At 31.5% G+C, this 26,463-nt stretch overlaps 5 protein-coding genes and 1 long non-coding RNA gene across 17 annotated transcripts; 3 read left to right on the forward strand and 3 right to left on the reverse strand.

Annotated features, from left to right (window-relative positions):
- Window positions 1-1,513: 1,513 nt before the first annotated feature.
- Window positions 1,514-9,286, forward strand: LOC122395117 (cyclic AMP-responsive element-binding protein 1). 8 transcript variants are annotated; one of them, XM_043392465.1, is made up of 8 exons: window positions 1,514-2,307; window positions 3,183-3,393; window positions 3,856-4,005; window positions 4,165-4,294; window positions 5,675-5,764; window positions 6,385-6,528; window positions 6,788-6,857; window positions 6,977-9,286. In XM_043392465.1, exons 2-8 carry the CDS (start codon window positions 3,202-3,204, stop codon window positions 7,119-7,121), a joined length of 921 nt encoding a protein of 306 aa, XP_043248400.1. In that variant the 5' UTR covers window positions 1,514-2,307; window positions 3,183-3,201; the 3' UTR covers window positions 7,122-9,286. The 8 variants fall into 8 exon arrangements, with proteins under 8 accessions (XP_043248400.1, XP_043248401.1, XP_043248402.1 ...); XM_043392466.1 differs by having other exon boundaries at window positions 1,516-2,307; window positions 6,797-6,857; XM_043392469.1 differs by having other exon boundaries at window positions 1,521-2,307; window positions 3,183-3,294.
- Window positions 9,287-9,465: 179 nt separating this feature from the next.
- On the reverse strand, window positions 9,466-10,451 carry LOC122394962. The gene is made up of 4 exons (XR_006258948.1): window positions 10,270-10,451; window positions 10,002-10,065; window positions 9,767-9,814; window positions 9,466-9,582 (listed from the first exon to the last, which is right to left on the reverse strand). It is a non-coding gene; the product is annotated as an uncharacterized LOC122394962 (long non-coding RNA).
- Window positions 10,452-10,921: 470 nt separating this feature from the next.
- Window positions 10,922-17,283, forward strand: LOC122394963 (hyccin). Of its 4 annotated transcripts, none has more exons than XM_043392182.1 (9): window positions 10,922-11,686; window positions 11,961-12,095; window positions 12,443-12,568; window positions 12,649-12,866; window positions 12,936-13,082; window positions 13,316-13,446; window positions 13,528-13,641; window positions 15,435-15,710; window positions 15,786-17,283. In XM_043392182.1, exons 1-9 carry the CDS (start codon window positions 11,537-11,539, stop codon window positions 15,902-15,904), a joined length of 1,416 nt encoding a protein of 471 aa, XP_043248117.1. In that variant the 5' UTR covers window positions 10,922-11,536; the 3' UTR covers window positions 15,905-17,283. The 4 variants fall into 4 exon arrangements, with proteins under 4 accessions (XP_043248117.1, XP_043248115.1, XP_043248116.1 ...); XM_043392180.1 differs by lacking the exon at window positions 15,786-17,283 and adding an exon at window positions 14,242-14,746 and having other exon boundaries at window positions 15,435-15,560; XM_043392181.1 differs by having other exon boundaries at window positions 15,435-17,283.
- Window positions 17,284-20,083: 2,800 nt separating this feature from the next.
- LOC122395054 (uncharacterized protein PFB0765w-like) lies at window positions 20,084-22,114 on the reverse strand. The gene is made up of 8 exons (XM_043392353.1): window positions 21,743-22,114; window positions 21,514-21,655; window positions 21,223-21,431; window positions 21,011-21,157; window positions 20,712-20,947; window positions 20,438-20,623; window positions 20,204-20,366; window positions 20,084-20,126 (listed from the first exon to the last, which is right to left on the reverse strand). Exons 1-8 carry the CDS (start codon window positions 21,896-21,898, stop codon window positions 20,091-20,093), a joined length of 1,275 nt encoding a protein of 424 aa, XP_043248288.1. The 5' UTR covers window positions 21,899-22,114; the 3' UTR covers window positions 20,084-20,090.
- A 279-nt stretch (window positions 22,115-22,393) lies between these two features.
- On the forward strand, window positions 22,394-25,261 carry LOC122395053 (Golgi reassembly-stacking protein 2). 2 transcript variants are annotated; one of them, XM_043392351.1, is made up of 8 exons: window positions 22,394-22,442; window positions 22,528-22,622; window positions 22,895-22,975; window positions 23,120-23,323; window positions 23,396-23,613; window positions 23,700-23,784; window positions 23,854-24,151; window positions 24,594-25,261. In XM_043392351.1, the coding sequence occupies exons 2-8, from the start codon at window positions 22,560-22,562 to the stop codon at window positions 24,944-24,946; spliced, it is 1,302 nt and encodes a 433-aa protein (XP_043248286.1). In that variant the 5' UTR covers window positions 22,394-22,442; window positions 22,528-22,559; the 3' UTR covers window positions 24,947-25,261. The 2 variants fall into 2 exon arrangements, with proteins under 2 accessions (XP_043248286.1, XP_043248285.1); XM_043392350.1 differs by having other exon boundaries at window positions 22,403-22,622.
- A 345-nt stretch (window positions 25,262-25,606) lies between these two features.
- LOC122395198 (NADH dehydrogenase [ubiquinone] 1 beta subcomplex subunit 11, mitochondrial) lies at window positions 25,607-26,352 on the reverse strand. Its single transcript, XM_043392596.1, has one exon. The coding sequence runs from the start codon at window positions 26,141-26,143 to the stop codon at window positions 25,697-25,699; it is 447 nt and encodes a 148-aa protein (XP_043248531.1). The 5' UTR covers window positions 26,144-26,352; the 3' UTR covers window positions 25,607-25,696.
- Between the last annotated feature and the right edge of the window lie 111 nt (window positions 26,353-26,463).

Genomic DNA, 26,463 nt, shown 5'->3' on the forward strand with positions numbered 1-26,463 from the left:
TGAGCCACCTTTATCTAATCACGCGTACTGGGAAATAATGATGTGCTTAGCCTATTATAAGACTATTTCAAGTCTCATGTGTTCAATTTCAACATTCTTCTTTCCCTTAGAGCTTTTGTGAATTAAGTAAACGAGCAGATACGAGCTTATACGGTACCCGTTTTTAATCAATTTAATACGTTATTTTTGACGAATGTGCAAAAAAGATGACCTATCTGGTCATGCTGAGTCAGTTTCCAGAAATTGGTGGCTCCATCTGAAGAGATTACTGCTATCACAGTTTATACAGTTGGCCCACTCCCCCAATTTTTGTGACCATTAACAATACAACCAAGAATAAGATATAAGGACAATAGAATTGCCATGAGAATTACAGAATCTAAAAATAAGAAATTCTAATACAGAATTGTAGACACACGTGTTGATTTCGAATTAACGTATCGATACAAAATGTTAATTTATTTTAGTATGTTAAATTGAATTTAAGAAGTCGACGTGGACTGGACCAACTGTATAAACTGTGCTACTATTTTACTACTGATCTTCTTTATAACTAAATTATTAATTCAAGTACTTAAGCTATTATTTATTAAACACGTAATGTAATACATGTAACAAATATTTTCGTATTATAAAGCTTAAATAACGTCATTTGACGTTTCGACCGCGCGATAACAGTATCTAGAAACATTATCGCGAAAAGGGGAAGGAAAAGTGAAATTTGTTGACTTTCCCCCTCGCTCGGCACGAATCCGTGTCATAGGGTGTACATTATGTGAAACATATGTATGTGCATCCCTATAAATATGACAATGACGTCACTGAATGACGTCAGCACCACTCGCGTTTCTTTAAGCTATCACATAATTATATGTATGCGCGAATACTGTTATGCACAGTATGTACGTATATTTGTATTATCTGGTTTTTGCATATGTTAACTAATATGTAAATCGTTATTTGAAAACGAAGAATGTAAGGCAAAATTCACTTTCAGCGTTATTTAAGACTGTCCCATTATTCCATTTTCCTCCACAATTTCTTATTTGAACGATATACGTATAAATTTTGTTCAAGTACAGTAATATTATCGACTGTCGGTTTTATATAATTGCATAAGCTCGTTAATATCACAAATCAATTTTTAATATATAATATAACCGTTTCGAAAAATTTATTAAAATGTTAAACTTCGCGTGCAACAGTAAGAGTGGAATAGACCAAAGGTTATTTGAACGATGATTACCCAAATCTTGTGCAATATTCATTTCTATGTTTTTCTTTACGAATCTAATCTGTAATTAAATCACGTATGGTATAATCCCATAGTAACACAGATTGGATATCGAAAGAGTAAAAATAAAAAAATAAAAATGTAAAGTGCCAAATAATCAAAGTGATCTCAAAAGATAACGGTAATGAGAGAATTGAATTGTAATTTATAAATATTAATATACGTATGAAAGTATATTTGCATAAAATTGCGCAACCGTTGAACAATACAGTCCTTTTATAATTCGTATAATCAAGGGAACGTGTGATGTTTTTCTAATTCTTTGCGTGAAATACATTATCACTTGAACTCTTCCTACTTCAGTGTGGGAAAGTCACATAAATACGATGATCTTGTAAACGTATAAATATCAACTACGAATGTCATTAATTGATAGTAAATAATTAATTCTGATTGTCAACAATTCTTCGTAAATAACTGGTGAACATGAAAACTTTATCTGGGTTGCATTACATACTCGAACAATTATAATATTTAATTCATTCGAAATTACTTACGGAAAACGACGACTATACATATATTTATATATTACCTATTATTATAGCAAGTCGAGTCGAATAAATAAAGCGAATATAAGTTGGTTTAATGGTTCGGTTGGAAATATAATTGTCGAATCGAGAGACAGTCGTTCTCTTGCAATTGCGTAGGATGTTAATATGTACGTAGCAACCGGGATTTTAGTATGTTTAACTGGTCGAATGCAATCGTGTTATTACGAATTATTATTAGCAGAATGAATTGATACGTGTTTGGATTTATTTCAGAGTGAATTTTCAGGAAAACGGAATCAGTATCGGTCGCGCACGAGGGTATCGGTCCCATCACTATCCGATGCACGATCAGTTTACGAGAGGGTGGAGGGAAACCGTCGGCCATTTTGTTCGTGACGCGCAGCGCGGAGGTCGTGGGCTCCACCAGTGACGAAGCCACTGGAGTTTTGACGTGGCTGCTACGTACCTGCCCGTTTGCCCACTCCGATTGCAGCAAAGTTGGTGACGAGAAATACGTAACTGGTAAGTACCCAGCTGGAGAATAATAACAACCGGGCATGGACCACTGCACTTACGGTACATCCAAAATGCTGCCGAAACTACGAGCATTTGATTTCGTGATACCAGCACGGACAGTTTTACGTGTACTATGGAATATGCCGTAAAATATGGCGCCTTAAGAAAGATGTACAAATTTCTCGAAAAGGGCAATGGGGGTTACGTGATGATTCTGACATCTCTTTCCATAGCTAACCGACACTCCGTGATACCGATCGGTATAATCTCAGTCACATTTAATCGTGTTTACCCTTTTTATAACTTCTGGCCCTTCGATTACGCACCAAAGCATCTTAAGTGTTTATTGTTCTCGTATTATTTTTAGATCTGCTTATGTAAATGACGCAGTAGCACCGCCGATCGCCGACTGGCGGGAAATTTAAAATTTTTTACAGTTTAATGGATAGTCCTAATTTCGAGTAGGTAAATTTTTCAATTCTCCAGCCTCGCTTTCACCGACGATGTTTATCTTTTGTTGGAGGTTGATTTATGAAATTTCAACTATGCGTATATTCAATTTTCTTAAATCAAGAATCGTATGCATCTTCATACAGGCCATTTTTTTCGTCAAGTACTTTGATCTATTAAAACTATTAGATTTAAAATAATTAAAAGTATAAACTAAAGTATAAACAGTGTTTCAGTGATTTGTGTAATGTTAATGATCAACATTTAAGTAATGCCAAATAGTGTATTCGGTAAGATGTTTCTTCGCTTAATGTATTTAACAAAAGTAGTTTTCTATTATAAATGAACGTATAATAAAAATGGAAGAATATAAGAGATAAAGTAAAGTTACAGAAACTGTATAAATTCATAAAACTATATTTTTTTCGCAGGGTTTGAGGTTCCCAGGCTATGGAAAGTATGGTCGAGGAAAATGGATCAGCTGTTGACCCATTGTCTACAGGTTCTCAAGGTGGTGATACATCGCCAGCAATAGCTACATCGGTACAATCTCTCAATAGAACACATCAGCAGCAAACTCATCATCTGGTAGCTTCTACCAGCATTGTGCAACTGACACTACCTTCGTCAGGGACAACACAGGTATACAGGAGAAACTCCTGTGTATCTATGTCTGATCATTTATTTACATCTTTTGTTTCTAAAGCATGCATACAATAATTTATTTATGCTTTAATTATAAATATAAGGTTAATCGTTTAATCAAAGAGCACTCGTGTACATATTAAATCTTGCATAATGCTGGTTCTTTTTGAAAACTAAAATTCGAATTTTATTTTGTCGATTAATCGATTGAAATTTATTTGTTCGTTAATTTATTAGGACTATGAATCTAATATGTATTATACATTATATCTTTTCAATAAACATATTACATCATAATTACCTCATAGTAACTTGCATATGCATGATAATATTAGAGAATTATATACGTCATTACATTTCAATTCATATTTAAACATTTTAAATAGTATTCAAATTTATACATTCAATAACGAGCTTCTTGCACACGTTTAATTTCATGATTTTTGTTTGTCGATTTAGGTACAATCTGTTATACAACCTAATCAACAATCAGTAATTCAAACTGCGACAAATATTCAGCCTGTTGCTATTTCAAAAGGAAACGTCATTCTTGTTAGTAAACCCAACTCTGTTATCCAAACAGCTCAAGCGAGTTTGCAGACGCTTCAGGTAATTTATTCTGGTTTTTAATATACCGAATGGCAGATTATAAATATATTTTAAGATCGAATTGTGTACTCAATGTTTTATTTACGTTATCCATATTTTCTCGTAAGAATATCGATCGAATATATAGATCTTTCTTTAATGATGATATCAATGTTATAGGTGGTCGAGACCGGTAGCGATGATAGTTTTTCGGACTCCGAAGAATCTCCAGAACAAAGAGGAGGTATTCTTACCAGACGACCGTCTTATAAAAAAATCCTCAATGAGTTGGGTGGTGGTGAAATTACAGGTATGACGATTTTTAATCTATTTAAACATTCTATAAATCAAAAGGTCTTGAACCTTTTTATAAGAATTAAGAACGAAATTAAAATTTTGTACTACCTCCAAATTGTTCTTGCTCTTGAGGATTAGAAACTCTTGTAAATTGTACGATCGTCTAATATCAGTTTGCATAAATTTGCAAACTTACACATAAACGTTTTGTTACTTAAACAATATTACAAACCATAGAAATAATAATGTGCATGTCAGTTCATACAATTACTATTATTTTAAGCATATTTTTTTATGTAATTATTATATCAAACATCGTCTTTCATTGGTTAACGTTATTTTCTATTCGAGTAAATAAATGTAAATATCTATTTTGTAAACTGCCTTTTATAATGCAAATATTTAAACATACTTGACTTTTTTTAAAGTTATAAGGAGTATGAGTGTGATATTATATATTTTTTAATATATTATTCTATGTATGTAAAAAGAAGGAATGCCATACCAAGCTTAAAGTGTGGGTTATCGTGATAAAAATTTAATTTATCGATCATAAAATATCAAAGACAGTGAACTCTCCTCCAACTGCTACCTGTGTGTGCATACATTGTATTAGAAAAAAGGAATAACTTGTTTTTTATTCGAGTAAATAAAATCCCACATGCATTTATGATAACAAAATAATTATCTTATTACTTTCATTGTAATAATAACAAGCTATATCAATAATTCTAATTTTGAAGCTTCTATTATTCTTCGTTTGTAGAGTTGTTTTAAATTATAATTTTAAAAATCGATTGATCAAGATAGAGAATATAATTAAAAAGTAATAACAGTATTCATTTGTATTTATTAATTTCAACTTAATTTGTATTATTCCGTTTCTATTACGAATACATAATTATTATAAATTCATTTGCTTTTTCATGCTATTTAATTGTCATTCGCTATTAATTTTAACACTAACACTCTGTCTATTTCCTTTTTGTATGAGCTGACTGCACAGCATTGGAATATATATATTTATATACTTAAATATATTTATATATGTACAACAGCCAAAAAGGAAATAGCATATAAGTTTTATTTCTATTCTTATGTTTTTTTAATTATACATATATAATTTTACTTTTTGGATACAGATTTCTTGTTTCGTAACGAAAAATGTATTTATGTACTTTTATGCAATCAGGAAAGCTATTTCAGAAGAAATATTAGTTGCATTATTGTAGTGCTATTGCTTCCATAAATTGGTATTGTAACAGATTTATTTGTACGAATATTCTATAATATTCATGTTACTGGGAATTGTTTGAGTTCATTTAGACTGGATTAAATTAACACCGATAACAACTTTATTATAATGGGGGGTTATACTGATTCGGTGTTACAGACGGTCGATTGCCCCCCCTAGAATCATCTTCTGAGTGTGATTCTAACGTGGACAGTGAAGTGTCTTCCCACTCGCTTCATTATCAGACAGGTTGGTTATTTTTTCTTCTACGTATCTTTCCTGACTGTCCTAAATATCATTCGATTCTATGCATATCCCAACCTTTGTCCTTTGATTTAAATAATAAACGATGTTCAAGGAGTAAATTAGAACCATCGGATTAAAGCATTTTCTTTTATATATGTGTGTACCGCTTAACGTGACATTTTGTATCATTTGCTTGGTGTGGCATCCTCGCTTACGGGGTTCTAAATTCCGTTACATATTCAGAATTGTGTAACAAAGTACAGTAAGTCCTCTACTTATGTGGTCAATTTGTTCCAAAGTTTTCCACTTGAAGGTAATTCAAGATATAGTACCATATTTACTTTATGTAAAGAAATATTGAAGAACAGAACGCTTTGTTTGATATGTAAAGACACACATGCGTGTGAAAAATATATGACATACATGGGAACGCAATTGCATGTTTGTGAATCCATGTAACCCGAGGATTCATTGTATGATTGTTAAAATATCGTTATCGGTATTTGTATTTATGTTATTTAAAAACCCTTGAGTAGGCTCACATTTTTTTTTTTTTTTTTTAATCAATTATGTATAATTGAGTTTTATAATTAGTTGATAGTTGAAGCTAATGTACTTTGCAGTAATTCCTGCTGGAACCATACAAATTGCAACTCAAGCGGAGGGTGTTCCAGGGCTCCATACGCTAACAATGAGTAATGCAGCAACAGCAGGCGGCGCTATAGTACAGTATGCGCAAGGTCAAGATACACAGTTTTTTGTCCCAGGTGCGCGCTTTTTCATATTTCTTCGGTGTTATATTTCTCAGTTAAATGTGTTGTTATTGATTAAATATATGATGCATAATCGAATCTGTTTTAATAATATCGAAAACCCATTTCTAACTATAAGTTTTTTTTTTTTTTACCAATTACGTGCTACATTTTAAAATAATTTGTTAAACTGATTAATAAGCTAAGCTTTACTAATTAATTATAAGCAAGGAAGATACAAATTTAGAGAGTACAGTCTCTGGCAATGTTCCAGCTTATACAGGACACGGTGTTGTAGTAGAAGATGCGGCTAGAAAAAGAGAATTAAGGTTGCTTAAAAATAGGTAAGCTCGAAATAAGATAAAAATTTTCTCCAATGTTTCAGTTACTCATGACGAAGTTTTTCATTTCATTGCTTTGATTATTTTAATTTGAAAATTATGTAAATACTTTCTTTTTATAGAGAAGCGGCGCGCGAGTGTAGAAGGAAAAAGAAGGAATATATAAAGTGTTTAGAAAATCGTGTTGCAATATTGGAAAATAGAAATCAGACGTTAATAGAGGAACTAAAGTCCTTAAAACAGCTATGCGAGCCGAAAACTGACTGAGGTTTGTGTTTAATGTTGAGACATTGTATCAAAACTATTAACCAGCTAAAAGAACTTGTACATGTCTTCTTTGTGTACATTATCCTAAACGTTGTTAGGTAAGCAATGGTGATGTACATGCATTCTTATAAATAAGTGTTTCTGTAACATATTGTATTTAAGTGCGAATTACGAAGGCTTGTGAAACTTGCTATTACTAAAGCGAGAAGCCAAAGGTATATGAAATACGAAGGCAGCAAACTTATAGGCAATATTCAGGAAGTCAATCTATATTTTGGATAAATTTAACAATCATATAAATTCATATTGATGTTTACATATTCAAAATATGCGTTGATAATGAAAAGTAACATCAATGTTTGAAGCACATTCATTTAGATTTACAGCGAACAATGGGACATTGAACGGTACCACGGTATTGTTTTACCTGTACATGAACATTGTATTTGTGTAGTTTCGCTCCACTTTAGAGAACTTTACATTAGTGAAAATTCAAGAGTTATGAAGAAAAAAAAATGAGAAAATATGTTTACCTGTAGTCAATTTGTAACAGATAATTGGTCGGTGTAACAAAATACTTCAGAGAAACGCCTTATACAGAATATTTGCTAATGCAATTTAGAAAGTACTAAGTACAGCCGCGAATTAAAATTACAAACTAATGTAAGAAAAGGCTATGTTTGTTAGACAACAATGCCTGTAAATTCGTTTCCAGCTTCTTGATTTTTTTGTACTTGACGAAGACAGAACCATTGTTAAAACGAATTTATTACGAGTTTTTAAAATTATAATACACGATCGAAGAGATATAAGGTAATTGTAAATAGATCGGAATTTTACTGACTTGATCATTGCTGCTGTAACATGTATGTGTATAAAGTGTTTCCTCGGTATAACTTATACTGTAGTGAGACATGGTATAGAAAAAGCACTAGTTGAAATGCTTTCATTCGACTTTACTTTCTATCTTAAGATGCCTCAAGTGCGAAAAACTGAAGAACAGAATTTGTAAAATATGAATGTAATATATATCTGGAGTGCCTTGAAGATTTCTGTATACTTATGGGTATACAAATAATATAAACATACACACACACGCACGCACGCGTTACGAACGCGTCATGCGCGCGCGCGCGTACACACAAAATGTATGTATGGAAATTACGTTTTAGGTAAATATGGGTACATACAATATTTTTAAACTATGTATTACGTTATAAATTTATGTCCTGCGTAAAGATCATACAGTTGCGTTAATATTTGAATTTTAATTCTCGTATTTTCTAAAATTAAATAGATCTTTCGAACTGTCATTGTTAATTTACGCAGTGTACTATAAATTATACGAAGATGTGATTAAATGAGTTTTACGTTGAAGTAGAAAAAAATGAAGATACTAAAATCAAACGAATTATATTACAAATATTTGACATCGTTAGAAAATTGTTGTGTATCCTACACATATTTACCACTATAGAAAAAGATTATTCTCCAATGCATTTTTTCATATAGAATGGGATTCTGTGACCTAAGTTAAATCTATTTGATGTATAATTTTGATTGTTATATGTTTATAAAAAAATATACTTTCGTATATAAAAAAATCCAGTTTGATCATTCGGTAAATTTTAAATAAATTATGTTTTTTAAAGTAAACATTGATAAACAAATACAAATTATAGACACACGCAGTAATTTCTACAAAACAATGTAATCAAATTACATTGCATATTATTTATACATAAACGTTTTTTTTTTTTTACAGAAGTAGCGTATAATTTTTATGAAGTATATTTTAAAATGACTGATCAGGCTGGAAAGACTGCGTACTTGCTGCATGATTTTTCGATTTATTTTTCTTGAAATGTTTGAAAGATAAAAAATGCAACTATACATTTCGACTATACGTTCTTCTGGTACATGCTTGATGTGTAATTTACAATTATACAGTTTTTATCCGATTGGGAACTAGATCATTTCCGAATTATTCTCTATAAACTGAAAGTACAATGTACTTATAGTGACCGTGTTATAAAATAAAAACGATTCACTATAAGTTCCCTTTTTTATGAATTGAAATTTTATTTTGGGAGAATCATTTCTCTCCACACTTTCATCTGTTTTAATGTTAATCATATGTATCATATATGTATATCTTGATTGCTGCACCGATATTATGAAATATTGTATATAGATAATATATGTATTTTTACATATCATCTGCCTTTAAAAAATATAGTTCATAAACCTCTTTAAAGGTAGTATTATTTCTATAAATGATATATAGTAAAATGGTAAATATATTAAAATTTTTATTTTTAACTATAATTTTAACTGACCAGTTTTTGATCAGTATAGAGCATGTACAAATGTTTATAAAATGTTATTTATCATTTATATGGTTATTTCTTCCAACAAAGTACAAATTAGATGTTACAGCCATGTTGAGGTATCTTGTCACCTAAAATATATTAATGTGAGAATATACATGTTCTAAAAATTCCATGAATTTTTCTATCAGAGTTTTAAAATTCAGTTGGTAGTGCATGTAAAGAATAATCACTAGTTCATAATTAGTGGTTAAAGTATCATCATACATTGGAATACTATAATAATATCTGTACATAAAAGAAAGTAATACTAACCATGAATTAAATTTGGCTATTTCTTGTAGTTTCTTTTTGTTGCGAAAGCTGTAATGGATAAAACTAAAATAAATCTTAGTTGATAATACAATAATGAATCGCTTTGTATGAAACAATTCAGTTGGTAGTGCATGTATTAAATAATCATAACTATCATGTAAACGGTTGAAAGTTTCATCATTTACGAAATTGTAATTTATAGTTTTAATTATAGATAAACAATAATGTTACTTACATTCAGACTATAGATCCGATACATCCATTCTTTTGTCAAAATCCCGAACACATGGTACCACCATCTTGCAAATATACAAAATCTGATTACGCGCTAATTAATGTTATTATATCAAACGAAATAATAGAAATCGTTAAAAAATACATATTCCAAACTTTAATAAATAAAAGGAATTAATCGATTACGACAGTACTGTACGATTATCATAATTGATCGTTGAAGATGTCTTTGGATTAAGAAATTTATAAGGAATACGAAAAATACTTACGAGTTTATGCTTTTATGTTATTGATCACTTCCTAAGCACGATTAAAATTGTCGATCACATTGTACCATAACGTTTCCACTCTTTCAAGTCGAATAAATTCTTTCTATCGTTCTTACTGTTGCTAACAAAAAATTTTCGAAGCACATGTTGAATTGTTTCGCACGAAGCTGGATTCGAAACGATTGAACGCGATGGAGGAGAAGACTAAACGAAAATCTTTGTTGGTTCACGTATATATAAACGTGGCTGTGTACGTAAGTGTACGTAAGTAGAGGAGCAGTTTCCCCTGAGCATAAATCTGCGTAAATCGTTTGGTAATATTAGGTATGACTAGGGAAATTAGAATATATGCTACTCTGTGACGAAACTACGTGATTTGACAAACATTTTATATTACATTATTTAATATTTTTATATACCTAATATACTTTATTACAGAATTTTAATTACTATACTAAATTAATAACTTTCATAACTTCTATCGAATCCGTATCTATACGGGGGCACGTCGCCTCGTTGTTTCGATCCTGTCGCGATCACATGGTTTTATTTACTAAAATTTTATTTCGTTGAACTAAAAAGTATACGCAGAGATTATGTAATTACGGAATCAATACAGAAATAGAGTCATCGTGAGATATATAATTAATCATACAACCATTTAAAAAGCATGTTTCAATCCTGTTATCTCTATTTAATTTCGACCAATCAAGAATTCTGATACATCCTATATCTGCCGTAGATACATACCTATCTATGTGTACTACTTATTCAATCACGATAGTTAGATAGTTACAAGTGTCGGGAGTCCGACAGTCGAGATTTATTCGAGTGTCATTCTAGAAAGACACGGAGGTAGTTGTGAGACGTTACAGCATGATTCCGGATAAGTTTGAACTCCGTTAGCTGTCGTCAATTGATAAAAAGGTGATCGTTATCAAGATCGGGGGACTTGAACTTAACACTGAAATCGCGTGTGATAGTGACGCAAAGCGATGTTAACGATATTCCGTATTATCACGATTGTCGGCTGTGAATCGCTCGATCCTCGAATTTATTTAAGTTTTTCATAAATTCGAATAATAAACATTAATTTAGAACGATGAAGCGTGCTCGATGTATTGTTCGTAGAAGTCGTTTCTGAATAGCTAACAATTACTGAAATCGGTGTAATGATCGTCAAAGTATCAGATGGTTTATTTTGGGTGCCGAAATTTCTCGTCAACAAAATCCTGATTTATTGACACAGGCGAGAGAAAAGTGAAAAATGACGGAGAGTTTAATAAATGAGTGGCTGGCAGACTGTGCGGATGTCTCGCTCTCAGAGCTCCACACTTTTGCTACCACTTTGTTACAAGACAACGAGATAGTCAGAGCACTTTACGTGCTCTTAGAAGAACGTGGCAAATATAGTCAGGTAGCTTGTTATTGGCACACATTATTGTTTCTGCTTAAATGAACAAGTATAAATTGAAATACTTTACAAATAGCATTTAAAATGTATATGTTGTTTCTGAATTTTGTTCAACTTGCTTTTCCAACCATTTGTCAGTAAATTCAATTCAAATTCTATCCTTAACAGAACGAAAATTGGATAAAATATACTTCTTTCTTGATATTTTTTAGACTTGTTAGTAAAATAACTTCTTAACTATATCTAATTCAATTGTATTAATAATTTCTTGTTATAGTTGGTGGATACAGTATGTGATCAGTTGTATAATTTCTATCGCTCTCGGGAAACAGAATTGCAAAGGTTTACCTTGCAGTTTCTACCAACATTAGTATACATTTATTTAAATTCTGCAGCTCACGGCGATATCAAGGTAAACTATGTAATTAAGAACAAAAGACGCAATTAAATACGAATGTCATTAATGTTTTATGAAGTAGTGCCATTAAAAACAATTTGTAAACCAATATTATGTAATACTAATCGACTGTAATTTAAGATTTAATTATATGGAACGGTGATCATGCGATTTACTTAATTATAGCGCAGGTGTATCAAGTTCAAATGCATAGCCTATAATTTTTACACAATGAACATCGTATCAGTAATTTAAGAAAAGAAATACATTTAATTTTAATTTTAATAAATAATCAATTACGATAACCGTTAGTTTTTAAGCCTTTAAACTTTTCCGTAGTTTGTGATAAACTTCTTTTACAGAATTGTCGATCTGTAGAAACATTATTGATCGGATTGTACAATCTGGAAATAGTAGATAAATCTGGGCAACAAAAAGCAATTTCTTTTAGATTACCGTCGCTTGCCATGCTTTCTATATTTCACGAGGTACGTTCTTTATCGAAAACAAGCATTAGCCGAACATTGTTGGAATTTTTCTTAAAATATTTATTACTTGTATTCTATAGCCTGCGAGTCTAGCGCCTGCTTCTTTGACAGAGAGCGCAGTACGCAGATTCGAAGAGTGCAATACAAAATTGGTCAGCTGGGGGCCGTTGCAGCAAGTAGAAACGCTGAATGCGCAGAACAGATTAAAAGTTATGACCGCTCTGCTCTTCATCTACAATCAACAGCTTGGTTACATAAGTAAATTCGCTTTGGAACAATTGTGCAAAGTTGCTACCAAGTAAGGCGACATTTACGGTTTTCGTACATTTCGTAAGGGTAAAATAATTTACTTCGTGAATTGTTACAGGCTCGTCACTCAAGGATTTATGAAACCTGGGCATCATCAACGATCTTCATACGGAAGCGAGTCTAGTTTTGTCCCGAGACTTTTACCGCGTATACCTGTGTCCAGTCAATTTCTCCTTGAATTCTTGCATGCTGTATATTTTGCTATGTGTGTAATATATCACTCTTTTAATAGTAACTTATACATTAGGGTTTAATCAATTATTTTACGAGAGTAGAAGCAATATTTTTATACAGTAATATTAAGTTGATAAAATTGGGTAGTTCGTCCTGTATAATAAAAATAACAACACTGACATTTTTGTTTTAAATTAACGATGCCCTTGAGCGATAAATACATTTAACTGAATTATGTAAATAAAGTGTAATATGTATCGGCAGGTATAATGACTGTTGGAATGTAGGAAATCAAGCAGTAGAAGATATTCATAATCGTGCATGTTACGAGGCGTATCCAGATGTTATGCTAGTCACAAATGCTATACGTAATTCCGCTAGTTCTGGCCCGTCAGGTATGTGAAATTTGGATCAAATTACTGTAATGGATAGTAATAAGGAGTGTCAGGTGTCATAGAATTGTTTAATAATTTCAGGTCACCTTAGCGAAGGACCAATCGGTATTAGTGTCGCGTTATCACCAAGCGCAACCGCGACGGTATCTAAATCTATGATCACAAATGCCTCCTTCCGAACTAAAAAATTACCAGGTACGCTTTCATGCATCAAAAATTGCCTTCTAATAATTATCGTCTAAGAATAATTCATGAAATTAATGCGCCCAAGTGTTACATTGATGTCTGTTTTGTAGTATCTTCTGCACACAGTATACAGAATTTGTTTTTTGTTAGATTATGACTATCCAGCATGTTATCAATGTGATCATGTTGTGTAGCAATTGTCAGTTAGTATGCACTAAAATGTTAGATAAATATCGACAAGAGTTCCATATGGAAAGATTTTGTTTCGATAAAATGTTAAGATAAATATACTGCATACAGAGAACTCGCGTGTACAGAATCGAACGTGCATGAATACACTATGTGTCTATTATACAAATCATTTTGCATGAAAAACCCATCTTTGTAAATATATGTTGGTTTATGTCTAGAATTTAGTATATATAAAAATTGTTAGTTATCTTTAATAGTTCAAAAGTCCTATTTGTATGAAATTATTCTCGTTTATGAGAATATGCGTTTTGATCGTACGGAACAGAATTGCATTAAAACATTTTATAAAATTACAAACACATTTAAAAAATTACTGGATTCAGCAAATGTGCATTGGTTACAAACATGTGTCATTAGACGATCTGGACGAGAAGTTATTCACGTCTGAACCGAGCATCGCTACTCTGCATGAGAGTCAACAAATACCAACAGTACCGAGGAGATCGAAGTGGTTTCCCGAGCAGTCGAAGCATTCGATCATTGCCCCGAGCGAAGAAGACGTCATAATTAAAAAAGTCAGTTCTTCCTCGTTGGAGAATTCCAAACGTGGAAGTGTGTCCAGTGTTCAGAGCTCGCCTAATAAATCCTCCCCTAAAAGGAACAAAGAATATTCGAGAAGAAATACATCTAAACACAACGAAGATCACAGTTCGAAGATGAATCTACAAACGAGAAAGGAGCGGAAAGAAAACTCTGATTTAGCTTACAATGAGAATAAAATCGGCACTGGATCGCATTTGTACAGCGTACTGGAAGATCAAGTTCTAGGAGAAATAATCAACAAGTCGATGGAAAATTTATATTTGGAGGGGAATAAATCAATCGGTTACCATACAACTGCTGCTTTGTCAACGAATACATGGTATTAGTGGTTCAGTTTCAGCACTTTAGGATCACCCATCTTTCTTCAGTAAACACACGGCAGATTAGCTGTTACACTATGTAACGTTAAGCGGTTTAATTATCAGCAAATTTGTGTATTTATTGATAAACTCGTTTCAGAGACACCGTCATTTAAGAACAGTAAAATTACAAGTTTAATGTATTATGTATATTGAGGTGCACATATTTCGAAATTGCATGAGCTTTTGGCACATTTCTTTGCATCGGAGATATCGAATTTGTTCTAATTCAGGTTTACCTCAATCCCTTCACGTTTCTTTTTCTATTATTATTAGCTTGAATTTCATTTTTTTTCTTTTTTTAAAAGCACAAATTAGTATATGCAATTTATTGTATTTTCTGTTTATTAAATCTGTACAAAATTGTTTTCTTGTCATTCTTGCCGGTTCAGTGGTCACAAATACGAATATTTAACATCGTATACTTTATTTTATTTGTTAATTTTCACTGAACGCCTGATCCGTGTATAGCGAATCCTCAAGTTATTATGCGTATACTCCTTGTACATATTTTGTATGTGTCTATTTTCGTAAACGAGTGCATGTATGGATTTGCTTTAATTTTCAGTGTTTTAATATATACTTTTATCGAATTATTGTAATAACATGGTTTTATATTATTTTTTTTTTTTTGTCATTTTTGTTCAGATGATATACCGATTCAAGTAACAAAGGAAGATTCCGGGGGTGAAGGTAAGAGTAATCTTGTATCGATCACAGAAGAAGAAACCGCGGAACCGAACAGAGTTGGCACGACGAGACAATCGAAGGATCAAAAGACTGCTTCAAAGATGACGAATTTTCAAGTACTTGGGAAAAAGCCTCGGGAAAAGGATGGTAAGGTAACTAAGATTCCTCATGTCAGTGCGTCCGAAAAGGAGAAGAAACTTGGATCACAGGCGACCTCGAAAGATAGTATCAAAGGTAGTTCCTCAATGTTGAATAGTGAATCGACGGAAATCGATGGCAATCGGGACTCTAATGTTTCTTTGATTGAAGGGGAACGTCTTGCCTTAGGTGGCGATATAGATAATACTAATATGGAAGCTCCTATTAATCTAAGAACACATAATGAAACAGAATCAATGACTTCATCTATTCAGGTTAGCTCTGTTTAAATTATTAAAAATAGGTTTATAATACGAAATGAAAAGAAAAAAAAAACAAGAAAAATAGTAGTGGGCTATACTGAACGACTACATTGTTCTGCTAAATCGGTTGTGTGTAGTTTATGCTTTTCCTACAATTAAGCATTTATGTAACATGTTTTGTGTATTATTTCATTAACTCTATGTAGAAAGACTAAGGGGGGGGGAGGGAGGGAGAAAAAAAGGATAACGGTTACATAATTACTTTATCATTCAGCATTACCAAAGTCTGCTCCATGTAGCTAACTGAATCTTCAATCAACACTGTAATCAAGATATGTTGGTATCAGTTTGTCCAATTCATGTTTTGTAAATTACTTTAAAAATAGTAAATAATAAAGATCGTTGCCTAATAAAAAAAAAATATAAAAAACGTAGATGGGTTCGGAGAGTCACCTCCCTTAGACTTCAATGTAACAGTATATAACTCGATCGTTGTAGAATTAAATCACAAAATGTAGTGGAGTTTCTGAGAAACATTGAAACAGCATTTAAGGAAATATTGTGATTGGAAGCAAAGGTTTTTGTATTCAGAGTTGTTTCAGAAATGGCTCATTACTATACCGATCTCCGTAATTAGATTAAAAAATTGAGAGAAAAAAAAATATAATGGGGAAGGGAACAATAAAATAACAATATATAATTTCCTTCGATGGATGTATATAAATGTATATTAAACTTGTTCTGTTAATTGTCTTTGTAACATGCCTTTTAATGTATTGAATAGATTTATGGTTTTTGCAAACTTTTTACTTATGATTTTTCTACGGAGTTTAATAATTAGGAGACTCGGTAGACTTTTGTTAAAAGAAAAAAAAGGAGAAAACTCGTAATAACATTAGTCGTTACCGATCTAGTATTCGAATAATTTAAAACATAAATACTTTTAAACCGAAAATATGTACTTATTTCTATTTCCCTCTAAATTACATTCATTGTTAAATTAAATGGTATTACTTCTTCATGATTAAAATATTTAATTATATCGTGCTTGTGTTAAAATTTTTGTTGCAAAATCTAAAGCGTATAAGGGTGAGAAAAAACGGCTAATAATTGTACAAGGGACAGTAATTATAATTCTGTGTTCTATGACAGAAACTAATCAAAACGTGTTTTATATTTTCATGAAAAATATAATTTATTATATCTTTAACTATTGGATACTCTGTGAACAGAATGCAACACGACTGACTTGTCTTTTTAGACAGTATAAAAATAAACTTAGAAAAATCTTGTAAATTTTCGTAACAATCATATTTTCTATAATGTATCTTTATGCCTGCCTGTATGCATATAGTTGCCTGTAAGTTATGTTTAGACGATGATGCGTTTTTGTATAAATTTCTACGTGGAAAAATGTTTTTAGCTAACATTGCGTCAATCTTGTAACAAATTCAAAATTATTTGTATCAAATGTTTTTTCATAATTATAAATATCAATAGACTTAAGGTCTTTCGATTCGTAGATATTTTATTTTATGCACGATTTCAATCGATATTTATTTAATATAATTATACGAATTGCGTTTAATTACATACAAAGTTATACTTAAGAACAAAATTCTTGGTATAATATCATTGAATATAATTTGTAATAAAAAAAAAGTAACTGTAGAGAAATATTTGAAAATAAATCCTTACAATTCATGCAATATTTACACACGACTAAAGAAAATGAAATCTTGGAATTGGTATTTACTTGAAAAGACTGTATATTGCATCACGTCATTACCTAGTCTAATAAAAAAAAAAGTCTATCGGTATGATTTTTTTTATAACCAATCAGAGTGTTCAATAAACCTGTTATATGCATATTAATGTTAAAACAAAAAGAAATGTACAATACATTCGCATAAAACGTGTATTTAAAGTAACTGTTTAATTCTTGTAATGCTGCTGTAAAACTTCTAAACAATCCTATAATTTAGCGTATCGAATAATGAAAGAAGGCTGGTTGTATCATATTTTTTAAGAAAGCTTAAGCTACATAGCTGCATAGCTTTGTGAAATATCATTAAACAAAATGTTATTTTTCTGGAGAAGAATGTATATTTTTATCTTAGCTTTGTTGAAAAATTGTGCATATATTGTAAAGATTTAATGTATTATGTTGCAGTAGAATATCGAAATTATTTCTTATTCTTGTGTATTTTTATAATTATTAACGATACATAACATATTTTTTTATAAAAAAGAAATAAAAATAAAAATTTTATTTTTATGTCTCTTTGATTTCAATTGAATGTTGTGCAAGGCATGCGTTACTAAATTGATTTTTGCATTGTATTTCAAGTATTAGTAGTAATGAATTAGATTAGATAGTCTTTACATAATCGGTAGGACTTTGGAAAAAAGATAGACGAACTCTTTCTAACATACACGTTTGGTATACTATTTAGAACAATGACACATGAATTTAAAATGAATAATTTTTTTTATGTTACTTGAAAATTCTGTATAGATAATTCTCGATATATAAATTAAGCCCAGAGACACACAAATAGACACAAAGTTTGTAGAATTAATTTATTTAAAAAAAAATGGTCAGAATTGAGTTTTCTGTATCACTGCCACGTAGAGTAATTTAAATGAATTGTATTAATGATTTAAGTATAAAAATTTTGTTGAAAGTATATACTTAATTGTATTTACACAGACGCGCCAGCGACGTGTTTAAATTAAACGAACAAGAAATAACGCCGATAGTAAGAAGTATTAAAAACTTGCACAGAGAAGAAACTTAAATAGTATTGCGGAATATAATATGTTAAATGTTTATAAAATTTGTTGAAATACTCTGTACAAAAGGCAAGAGAACGAGGAATTGGTAAATATGTAAGAAATGTAACGATTCGCGTACATTTAGGAGCCACTGTTCACGATTTTATCGAAAGATTACTCCTCGCTGTATAAATATTTGCCAAATTCTCTTCTGTATTTAGCCCTTTCTTATAGATACTTGAAAACAAAGCATTGTGTACATAGTGTATATCACAGTTTCATAATAAATGTTAATACACACAGAGAAATGTGAAATATTAAACAGAGCAGCTCCGTACGTTTGTACAGATTAAATCATGATAATTCATGAACGCTGTTATACATAATGTACATTATTTTAGTTTGTAATCATATTGTTAAAGCTTGTTATATTGTTATAAAGCTGTCAATATGTATATAATACATCGAACTGTTCCACAGAAAATATGGTTGAATATTTTTACAGTTTAAATTGTATGCTTGCTGGAGAAACGGTATTCTGAAATTTTTTATCGAAGTTATATCAAAATTGAAGTTACATTTCGATCTCCTGCGCAAAGTGTTCCACTTTTTTGTAATGGCAAAATTGCAATTAACACACTGGTTAATGCGTCAAATGACAAATATCGATTTCATGATTTCTAAATTTACTAATTATTAATGGATACGGTAAAATCAATTTTGTAAATAAAGCCTCGAGAATTGATATTATCGGAAAATTTTGAATTTCACGGATACGATAAGTTTTATACTTTAAACGTAAAACAAGTATACGATTTGTTTTAATTAAATTTCAACAGAGACAAAAACAATTCATTGTTGTCGTTGAAAAAGTAAATAGTATTTTCAAAAACATTTACTCTTATCAATACTATGTACTGTAGAGAACATCTGAATGCTATAGCACCGAAAATCATAAATATCGAAACTACTTGGCAATATGTGTAATAAAAATATTTAAATAAGCGAATAACAAAATCAAAGTACTTATGTTATTTCTTGTATGAAGGATATTCATATGTTACTATCTTGCATATTTATTATCATTCCAAGTATTAATGTTTCACAGTTACCGAATAATACGATAAAGTTAACGTTTAGATAAATAGGTACAGTTAACTATATGTATAAATGACTATGTAAAAATACTGTTAACATATGTAATTAAACAAAATATAAAAAGCTAATTTTATTTGCACTTCATTTCCTATGATCTGCACTATTTTAAAATGTAAAAACATGATATCAAGTTAACATTTACATTGTTACGTATTCTTATATTTACTGTAGGCACTTGAAACTGATAGTCAACATGCTAAAATTATTCGCTTATCATAACGATAATATTATCAGTAACAAGAAATAATCTAACCTTGTAAAAATTATTATATCCGGTTTAGTGGTTTGCCCATGTATCCCACAAAGCTGTTTCCTGGTAGCAGAAAAAATATTGTTGAAAGTGAATTCAAGTATACTATATACATATTGCATAATTCTAATTAAACTTACAGTCATCATTTCATTCTTCAAAATATCCTGATAATTTTTATTAAACGTTACTGTCTCTTCTTCCAATTTTTTCGTTACACTTTGTATTTTCTTCAATTTTAAGCAGTCTTCATTATATTGAACTTGTACTTCTTTTAATTCTTCTTGGCACAATTTTTTCTTACTGCAAACGATACGAATCTTTTATAATTGTACATAAAAACATTAATATTTTATTTATTTTTTTCTAGATACCTCAACAACTGTGTACATAAATTACGTAAAGGATTAAGACGTTCTTCGTTTTGCGCAAGAAGTTCATCAACTTCGTTATCTCTGCGCCCATCTTTTTCGCCTTCTAATCTTCTTTCAAATTCCTTGATATCTGCTTTAAGCATTTCAATCTGTTTCTTACCACTCTCTCTTTCCGCAGTTATTTTTCTAAAGAAAAAAAAAGATATGCATATATGAAATATGAAAGACATTCCAATGTTCCAATTGCACGTTAAAAACAGAATTGCGTAAATACTTTAATCGTTCGATCGTGTCCGGTACCTCGCCAAATTTATCCAATTGTTTCTGAATAAAAGTAAGAATAGCGCTTTGTTGTTCAATTAAATGCTTTTTATCCTGATACGCTTCCTGCATTGTTTTACGTTGTTTGTCCCGAGAACTCTGTTGCTTTTCCAATTCATTGAAACGCGTTTTATACTTCTCGGGAGACTTTACAATTTCTGACTGCAATTCTGCTATAGTTTTGCTCATCTGTAATCATACATTGCTATTTGTATTAAGTATTTTCAATTCTGTTTTTAAGCTTTTACTTACCTTTAAAGCTTGAGCCTTGTAAGATCCGCTAAGCTCCAAGAATCGCTGTTTCCTCTCTTCTTCCGCGGACATTTTTGCCATTAATGTGGCATACTTGTTGTTATTAGCCTCGAGCTTGGCTTGTTGCTTCTGAATCTCAGCAATATACTAAAAGAAAATAGAATGTACAAAATTGTAGATGTAAGTTAAAGTAATCCATTAAAAAATAATACTTGGTTCTTCAACGATAACTGCTTTGCCGTATGCAACGCTTTATCGTTTGAAATTTTAAATAATTCATTCTTCCTGTCTATCAGGTCTTGCAATATCTTTTCTCTGTTTTTAATTTTATCAACTTTATCCTTTATGTCCGACTGTTTGGTAGTTGCGTACAATATAAAATTAGCAAAGAATTTTGCTTGCTTACGTATCCTTTTTGAACCTAGTTGGTAGAAGTATTTTTAATTCAATTATTCCATTAATTGCAATCTTAAACTTGGAAATTTAGTCTGCGAAATGTGTACCTGGACTGATGATATCCGTGATACATAACTCCTTTATATATATACGCTCGCATATCTGTATCATAGCAACTTGCAAATTTAAGAGTCCAATTATTTCAGTATCCTCATTGTATGATATTATGTCTTGTTGCTCCAATGTTGGCTACAATATGAATTCATATTAGACAATAGATCTATACTTCGATGATAAAAACCGATAAAAATTGAAAACGTTAAAATAATGTTTTACTCTATAAATTGCGCCAACATCTATATGAAATCTCCTTAGAAATGTAGTGATCAAGTTGACCACAAACTGCTCCGTCGGATTCTTCAAATCGTTTATGCTCGACGGAAGGCAAGCATCCAGCACAACGTTATTAATTTGTTCTATGTCCGAATCCATCTTTTGAACAAATAATTTCTTATCGTCTGCAAATTGTTTTACTAAATTGCGCCAAAAACTGTTCAAGCCAGACGCGAAATTACATTCAACAGTTACTTTCGAACATATTTAAATGCCAACCCGCCAGTGTGGCCAGTTCAGGCATAACTGAGCTTGCGCAAATGATACATCATTAGACTACATACAGTCGTATACAATACAGAAGCTACTGCCTAGTTAACACCAAAATTTCCTAAACTACAAAGTTGAGTAAATTTATGTATTTTCAATTTTCATTGAAATTTTAAAAATACTTTTTTTATTTCACATTTTTAAAAAATAGTAAAAAAGTAACTGAACTGCAATGATCGTATTTATTTAACAAGAAGCGTACACAATTTTAAAACAGCGTTATTTGACTTCGCAATAAACATACCAATTGTATCAAATTTATTAAGATATTTTCTCTTTTTATTAAAAGAGTATCATTTGCAATTGGTAACACTGAACTGACCATAAGCACACCTGGCTTCTACATATGATGAGCAACGTCACCAACGAGACTGTACGAAGCTTTTGTGTTACATATTTTTCCATTACAATTCTTAATTCCTAAACAACAGTTGCTTTAATGGTCTTTATTTCTATAGACCAAATAACTTAAGAGACTTACTGATCAAACATGGGATCTTCCCACAGTATTGAAATACCAGGAGGTGGAACAGAAGGTTATCACGTCTTGAAGGTAAAGGAAGTTGTCAGAATACTTAAATCTGTTTGCAAATACTGACATTTTTCCTTTTGAGAAGGAAAGTTTCAATCTAATCGCGAATAGCAAATAGATAAATAAATTTAACGTATATAAGTTAACGATGATTCGATAAACACATTAACTATATTAATGTCAAAGGTTGAATTATAATTTGAATGTTGATATATTATTACATTAATGCAGTTATTCTTGTATTGTATATTTGGTAAATTTTTAATTTATTTGGATATTTACGACTGAAACAGGTACAAGATGGTTCTCCTGGACAAAAGGCCGGCCTTGAAGCATTCTTTGACTTCATTGTAGCCATTGGAAATACTCGTTTGGTATGTTTCAATTGTTTTCGTTTTTAATGAAAATGTTAGCGTTGTAGGTTATCGGACAAATGAATTCCATTTGCAACTGTTCTTCTATTAAATATATTTTCGATGTTTATTGTTCGTTGGTTTAATCGTAGCTAATTTTTGTAGAATCAAGATAATGATATGTTAAAGGAATTTCTTAAAAATGGCGTGGACAAAAAATTATCGCTTACGGTATATAGTAGTAAGACGCAATCTGTCAGACAAACTGTCGTAGTACCTAGTCTCACATGGGGTGGACAGGGTCTTCTCGGAGTTAGCATAAGGTTTTGTTCTTTCGAAGGTTCAAACGAAAATGTTTGGCATGTTCTCGTAAGTGTATATCAAGGAATAATATATCACAGGATTAAATAACGCTTTCATCCATCGTACTGTCTTATGTAGGAAGTTCATCCATCTTCTCCCGCCGAAGTAGCAGGATTACGACCGTTTACAGATTACATTATCGGTGCTAATTCAGTTTTACACGAATCCGAGGATTTATTTAACTTAATAGAAACACACGAGGCCCGAAATCTAAATTTATATGTATATAACACTGAAGATGATTCTTGTAGAGAAGTTACGATCGTACCCAATCAGAGCTGGGGTGGTGAAGGAAGGTATTTCCACGAGCCTTTTCGTTCGAAGTATATGCATTTTGTGCTTGTAGTTACTACATTTTAATGTTGTTTCGATGCGTTTGTAGCTTAGGTTGTGGGATTGGATATGGATACCTTCATAGAATACCGATTAGAAATGTGCAAGAACATAAACCCAGTAATCCATACATGGTACATAACAGTTTTATCCGTGTGTTATATTTAATATTACGAAATATTTAATAACTTTTTTTTTTTTAGAGTAACGTTAAACCTACTGTTTCAACTAAGGCAACAGCAACAAATACTACTCACAAAACAGGAAGCAATGCAGTTATAAGTGTACCCCCGGGTTTCTCTATTCCACCTAATTACATTTCACCGCAAGAGAGTACTACAAAATCTGGTCTCGAAACAACTACAATGCAGAATATGTATACACCAAGCGTACAAACATATTCTGCTCCGCAATTAAATCCTGCCCTCGTCGGAGGATCTACTACCACAAATTCTGTGCCTCATGTTGTACCTAGTCTAGGTACTACGAATGCTATGCGCGGTAAGTATTAGCAAGTAATTATAATATTTAAACGAGCAAATGTTAGCAACAACGCAGAAAAGTTTTGCCGAGGATGAAACAGCACTACAGCCTTCGCGAGCTTAACAAAGTACATTATGTTTCGTTTATCGTAAAACGTACTTAACTGAATATTTTAATCCATTTCGGTACGTATGGAATAAGTACAAATAGGTTCAAGAGTCTCTTTATATCACGTATTTATTTATTTTATTAAATTTATCTTTGTCCGTGGTTTTGCTCGCGTAAACGTTGCTTCGAACAAATCTGTTATTAAAATCAAGTGTATTCTACATTAAAAACCGGTAAGTAAATTTTTATGTATTTGGTAATAGTAGAGTGTATTTTTTTTGTATTAAATAAATTTAGTTTTTAGTAATTAGATAAGTGAACAAATTATCTCTGATTGACCACTTTTATTTAGGTAATAATTCTTCGTCTCATCAAAACACAATGCCAGATATACCTGGTATGCCGACTACTCCACCTTTACCAACATTCTCGTCTAATACAACGCTCTTAAATGAAATGGCTGGTAATGTCGAATCGCAGAAAGATTTTACGACAGCACAGGAGACAATATCGCCCGGAGTGCAATTGAATGTGCCTCAGTCTCGCGTAGTAACAATACCGATTTCATTGCCCGGTATGCCACCAATAACCGTTAGTGCAAGTTTACCGCAGAATACGTCTTTCTCTACAACGTCTATTCTACAACAAAGCCAGATAACTGGCATCGATACTGTCCCTACGTCCACAGTAACGTCAACACAGTAACGACCATTGTATTTCTAACAAAGACGTCCTTTTGTTTCATAACGAAAATTACATATTAAAGAACGAAGATAAAATAAAGACGTGATGCATATATTACACCTATATAGCGTGTCATTCTACTTTGTGCATTTGTATTTTATTACTTATCTAATCGCGATGTACACGAATCCTTGAATATGCGAAAACATAAGTTATGTAATTCTGTATATAGGTAAACTAATTTCTTACACTAAGATCAAATTAAAGCATTTAAGAGGAAAAATAAGTATTAAATCTTTACGCATAAACTACTCCGCTTCTTACACATTTTGTTGTGCACGTTTGTAACTATATAATTTTTATACAATAGGGCATACATTTAATTTATGTTACATGTCTTGTTTTTATTGCGTAAGATAAATTTTATTTTATCATCGAATAACGAATTAAAATATTTGTATATCATTTGAATAGTAAATATGAATAAATTTTAAAGAGTAACTACTCGATGCTGCTTGAAACATAAATACTTCAGTAATTCTTTTTTTCTTTATGTATATTCTGTTTCAGTGTTATACTCTGTAAATTGTTTGAGAGGTCAGAAATAAGATGCTTCCAACTTGTAACAAAACTATTTATTGTACATTAAATTATACCGATACAAGTTTAAATAATACATGATAAATGTGGAAGGAACAACAATCTTCTTACGATCGATACAAGAATGCTAAAACTTTTCTTCTGTTTATTTATATGTTATTTTGATGTCGTTTAAATAATTATCTCGGTTTCGCCAAGCTCCTCGTCGGTCGGAAGAGTAAACTTTGACGGATCTACGAAATTTGGATCGATCAAGGGCAAACCTTTCTCCTCTCTTAATCGAATTTGGAAATATGCTTCTCGTTGGGCCCAACTTTTCAGTTTTGGATCCGGTAAATAACCACATACAAATATTCCAAACACGCAACAGACAGTAACGGCAACGAAAAGTGTTTGGTGCATCCAATGTCGATCCATTTTCTCGTCCTCTTCGTCAAATCCATAGCTAACCCATTTTTTTTTCACCGGAAACGGTTTATCCGAGACCACGTCAATTTTCGAAGGTGTCGCCGATGCATGTCGAAGCACCGTATCGAGCACTTTAACATCTTTTGATGTTAACAATGGAAATTTGTTTCTAATTCCTTGAGAACGAACAAGTCGAACCAACATTGACATCTTTTTAAATTGCCGTTCGAGCTTCTCTCTTCGAATATGTGGTTATTTAATCGTAGTACGTGTACGTTAATTATTACAAGTCGTCGACGTATCGTAACAACTTAGGAAACCAAAATTAGATATTTGTTCCTGAATCCGTGTGACGAAATACGTTCAGCGAAATAGGTTAGGAACTACGAGCGGACGTAGTTCGTTACTAACATAAACCAACATCTTCAAAGAAAATATACTAGAGCGCGTATATGTAGATATCTGAAAGGTCGATTATTCATGTATGCTACTATGAGTTACTTCTACAAGATTTTAGAAGATTTGATATT

The sequence above is a fragment of the Colletes gigas genome, unplaced genomic scaffold (assembly GCF_013123115.1).
Source record: "Colletes gigas isolate AHSC1104 unplaced genomic scaffold, ASM1312311v1 Colletes_gigas_Sc00005, whole genome shotgun sequence".
Classification (NCBI taxonomy): domain Eukaryota; kingdom Metazoa; phylum Arthropoda; class Insecta; order Hymenoptera; family Colletidae; genus Colletes; species Colletes gigas.

Coding starts and splice junctions, on each gene's coding strand:
- LOC122394963 (XM_043392179.1), top strand. CDS start 11,537: ATGACGGAGAGTTTAATAAATGAGTGGCTGGCAGACTGTGCGGATGTC. Junction 12,867..12,935: donor TTGTGCAAAGTTGCTACCAA/GTAAGGCGACAT, acceptor GAATTGTTACAG/GCTCGTCACTCAAGGATTTA. Junction 13,447..13,527: donor CGCTAGTTCTGGCCCGTCAG/GTATGTGAAATT, acceptor TAATAATTTCAG/GTCACCTTAGCGAAGGACCA.
- LOC122395198 (XM_043392596.1), bottom strand. CDS start 26,143: ATGTCAATGTTGGTTCGACTTGTTCGTTCTCAAGGAATTAGAAACAAA.
- LOC122395117 (XM_043392465.1), top strand. CDS start 3,202: ATGGAAAGTATGGTCGAGGAAAATGGATCAGCTGTTGACCCATTGTCT. Junction 4,295..5,674: donor GGGTGGTGGTGAAATTACAG/GTATGACGATTT, acceptor TCGGTGTTACAG/ACGGTCGATTGCCCCCCCTA. Junction 6,529..6,787: donor TACACAGTTTTTTGTCCCAG/GTGCGCGCTTTT, acceptor GCAATGTTCCAG/CTTATACAGGACACGGTGTT.
- LOC122395054 (XM_043392353.1), bottom strand. CDS start 21,898: ATGGATTCGGACATAGAACAAATTAATAACGTTGTGCTGGATGCTTGC. Junction 21,158..21,222: donor AGTTATCGTTGAAGAACCAA/GTATTATTTTTT, acceptor ATTTTCTTTTAG/TATATTGCTGAGATTCAGAA. Junction 20,127..20,203: donor TGAAGAATGAAATGATGACT/GTAAGTTTAATT, acceptor TTCTGCTACCAG/GAAACAGCTTTGTGGGATAC.
- LOC122395053 (XM_043392351.1), top strand. CDS start 22,560: ATGGGATCTTCCCACAGTATTGAAATACCAGGAGGTGGAACAGAAGGT. Junction 22,976..23,119: donor CCATTGGAAATACTCGTTTG/GTATGTTTCAAT, acceptor TAATTTTTGTAG/AATCAAGATAATGATATGTT. Junction 23,324..23,395: donor AAAATGTTTGGCATGTTCTC/GTAAGTGTATAT, acceptor TGTCTTATGTAG/GAAGTTCATCCATCTTCTCC.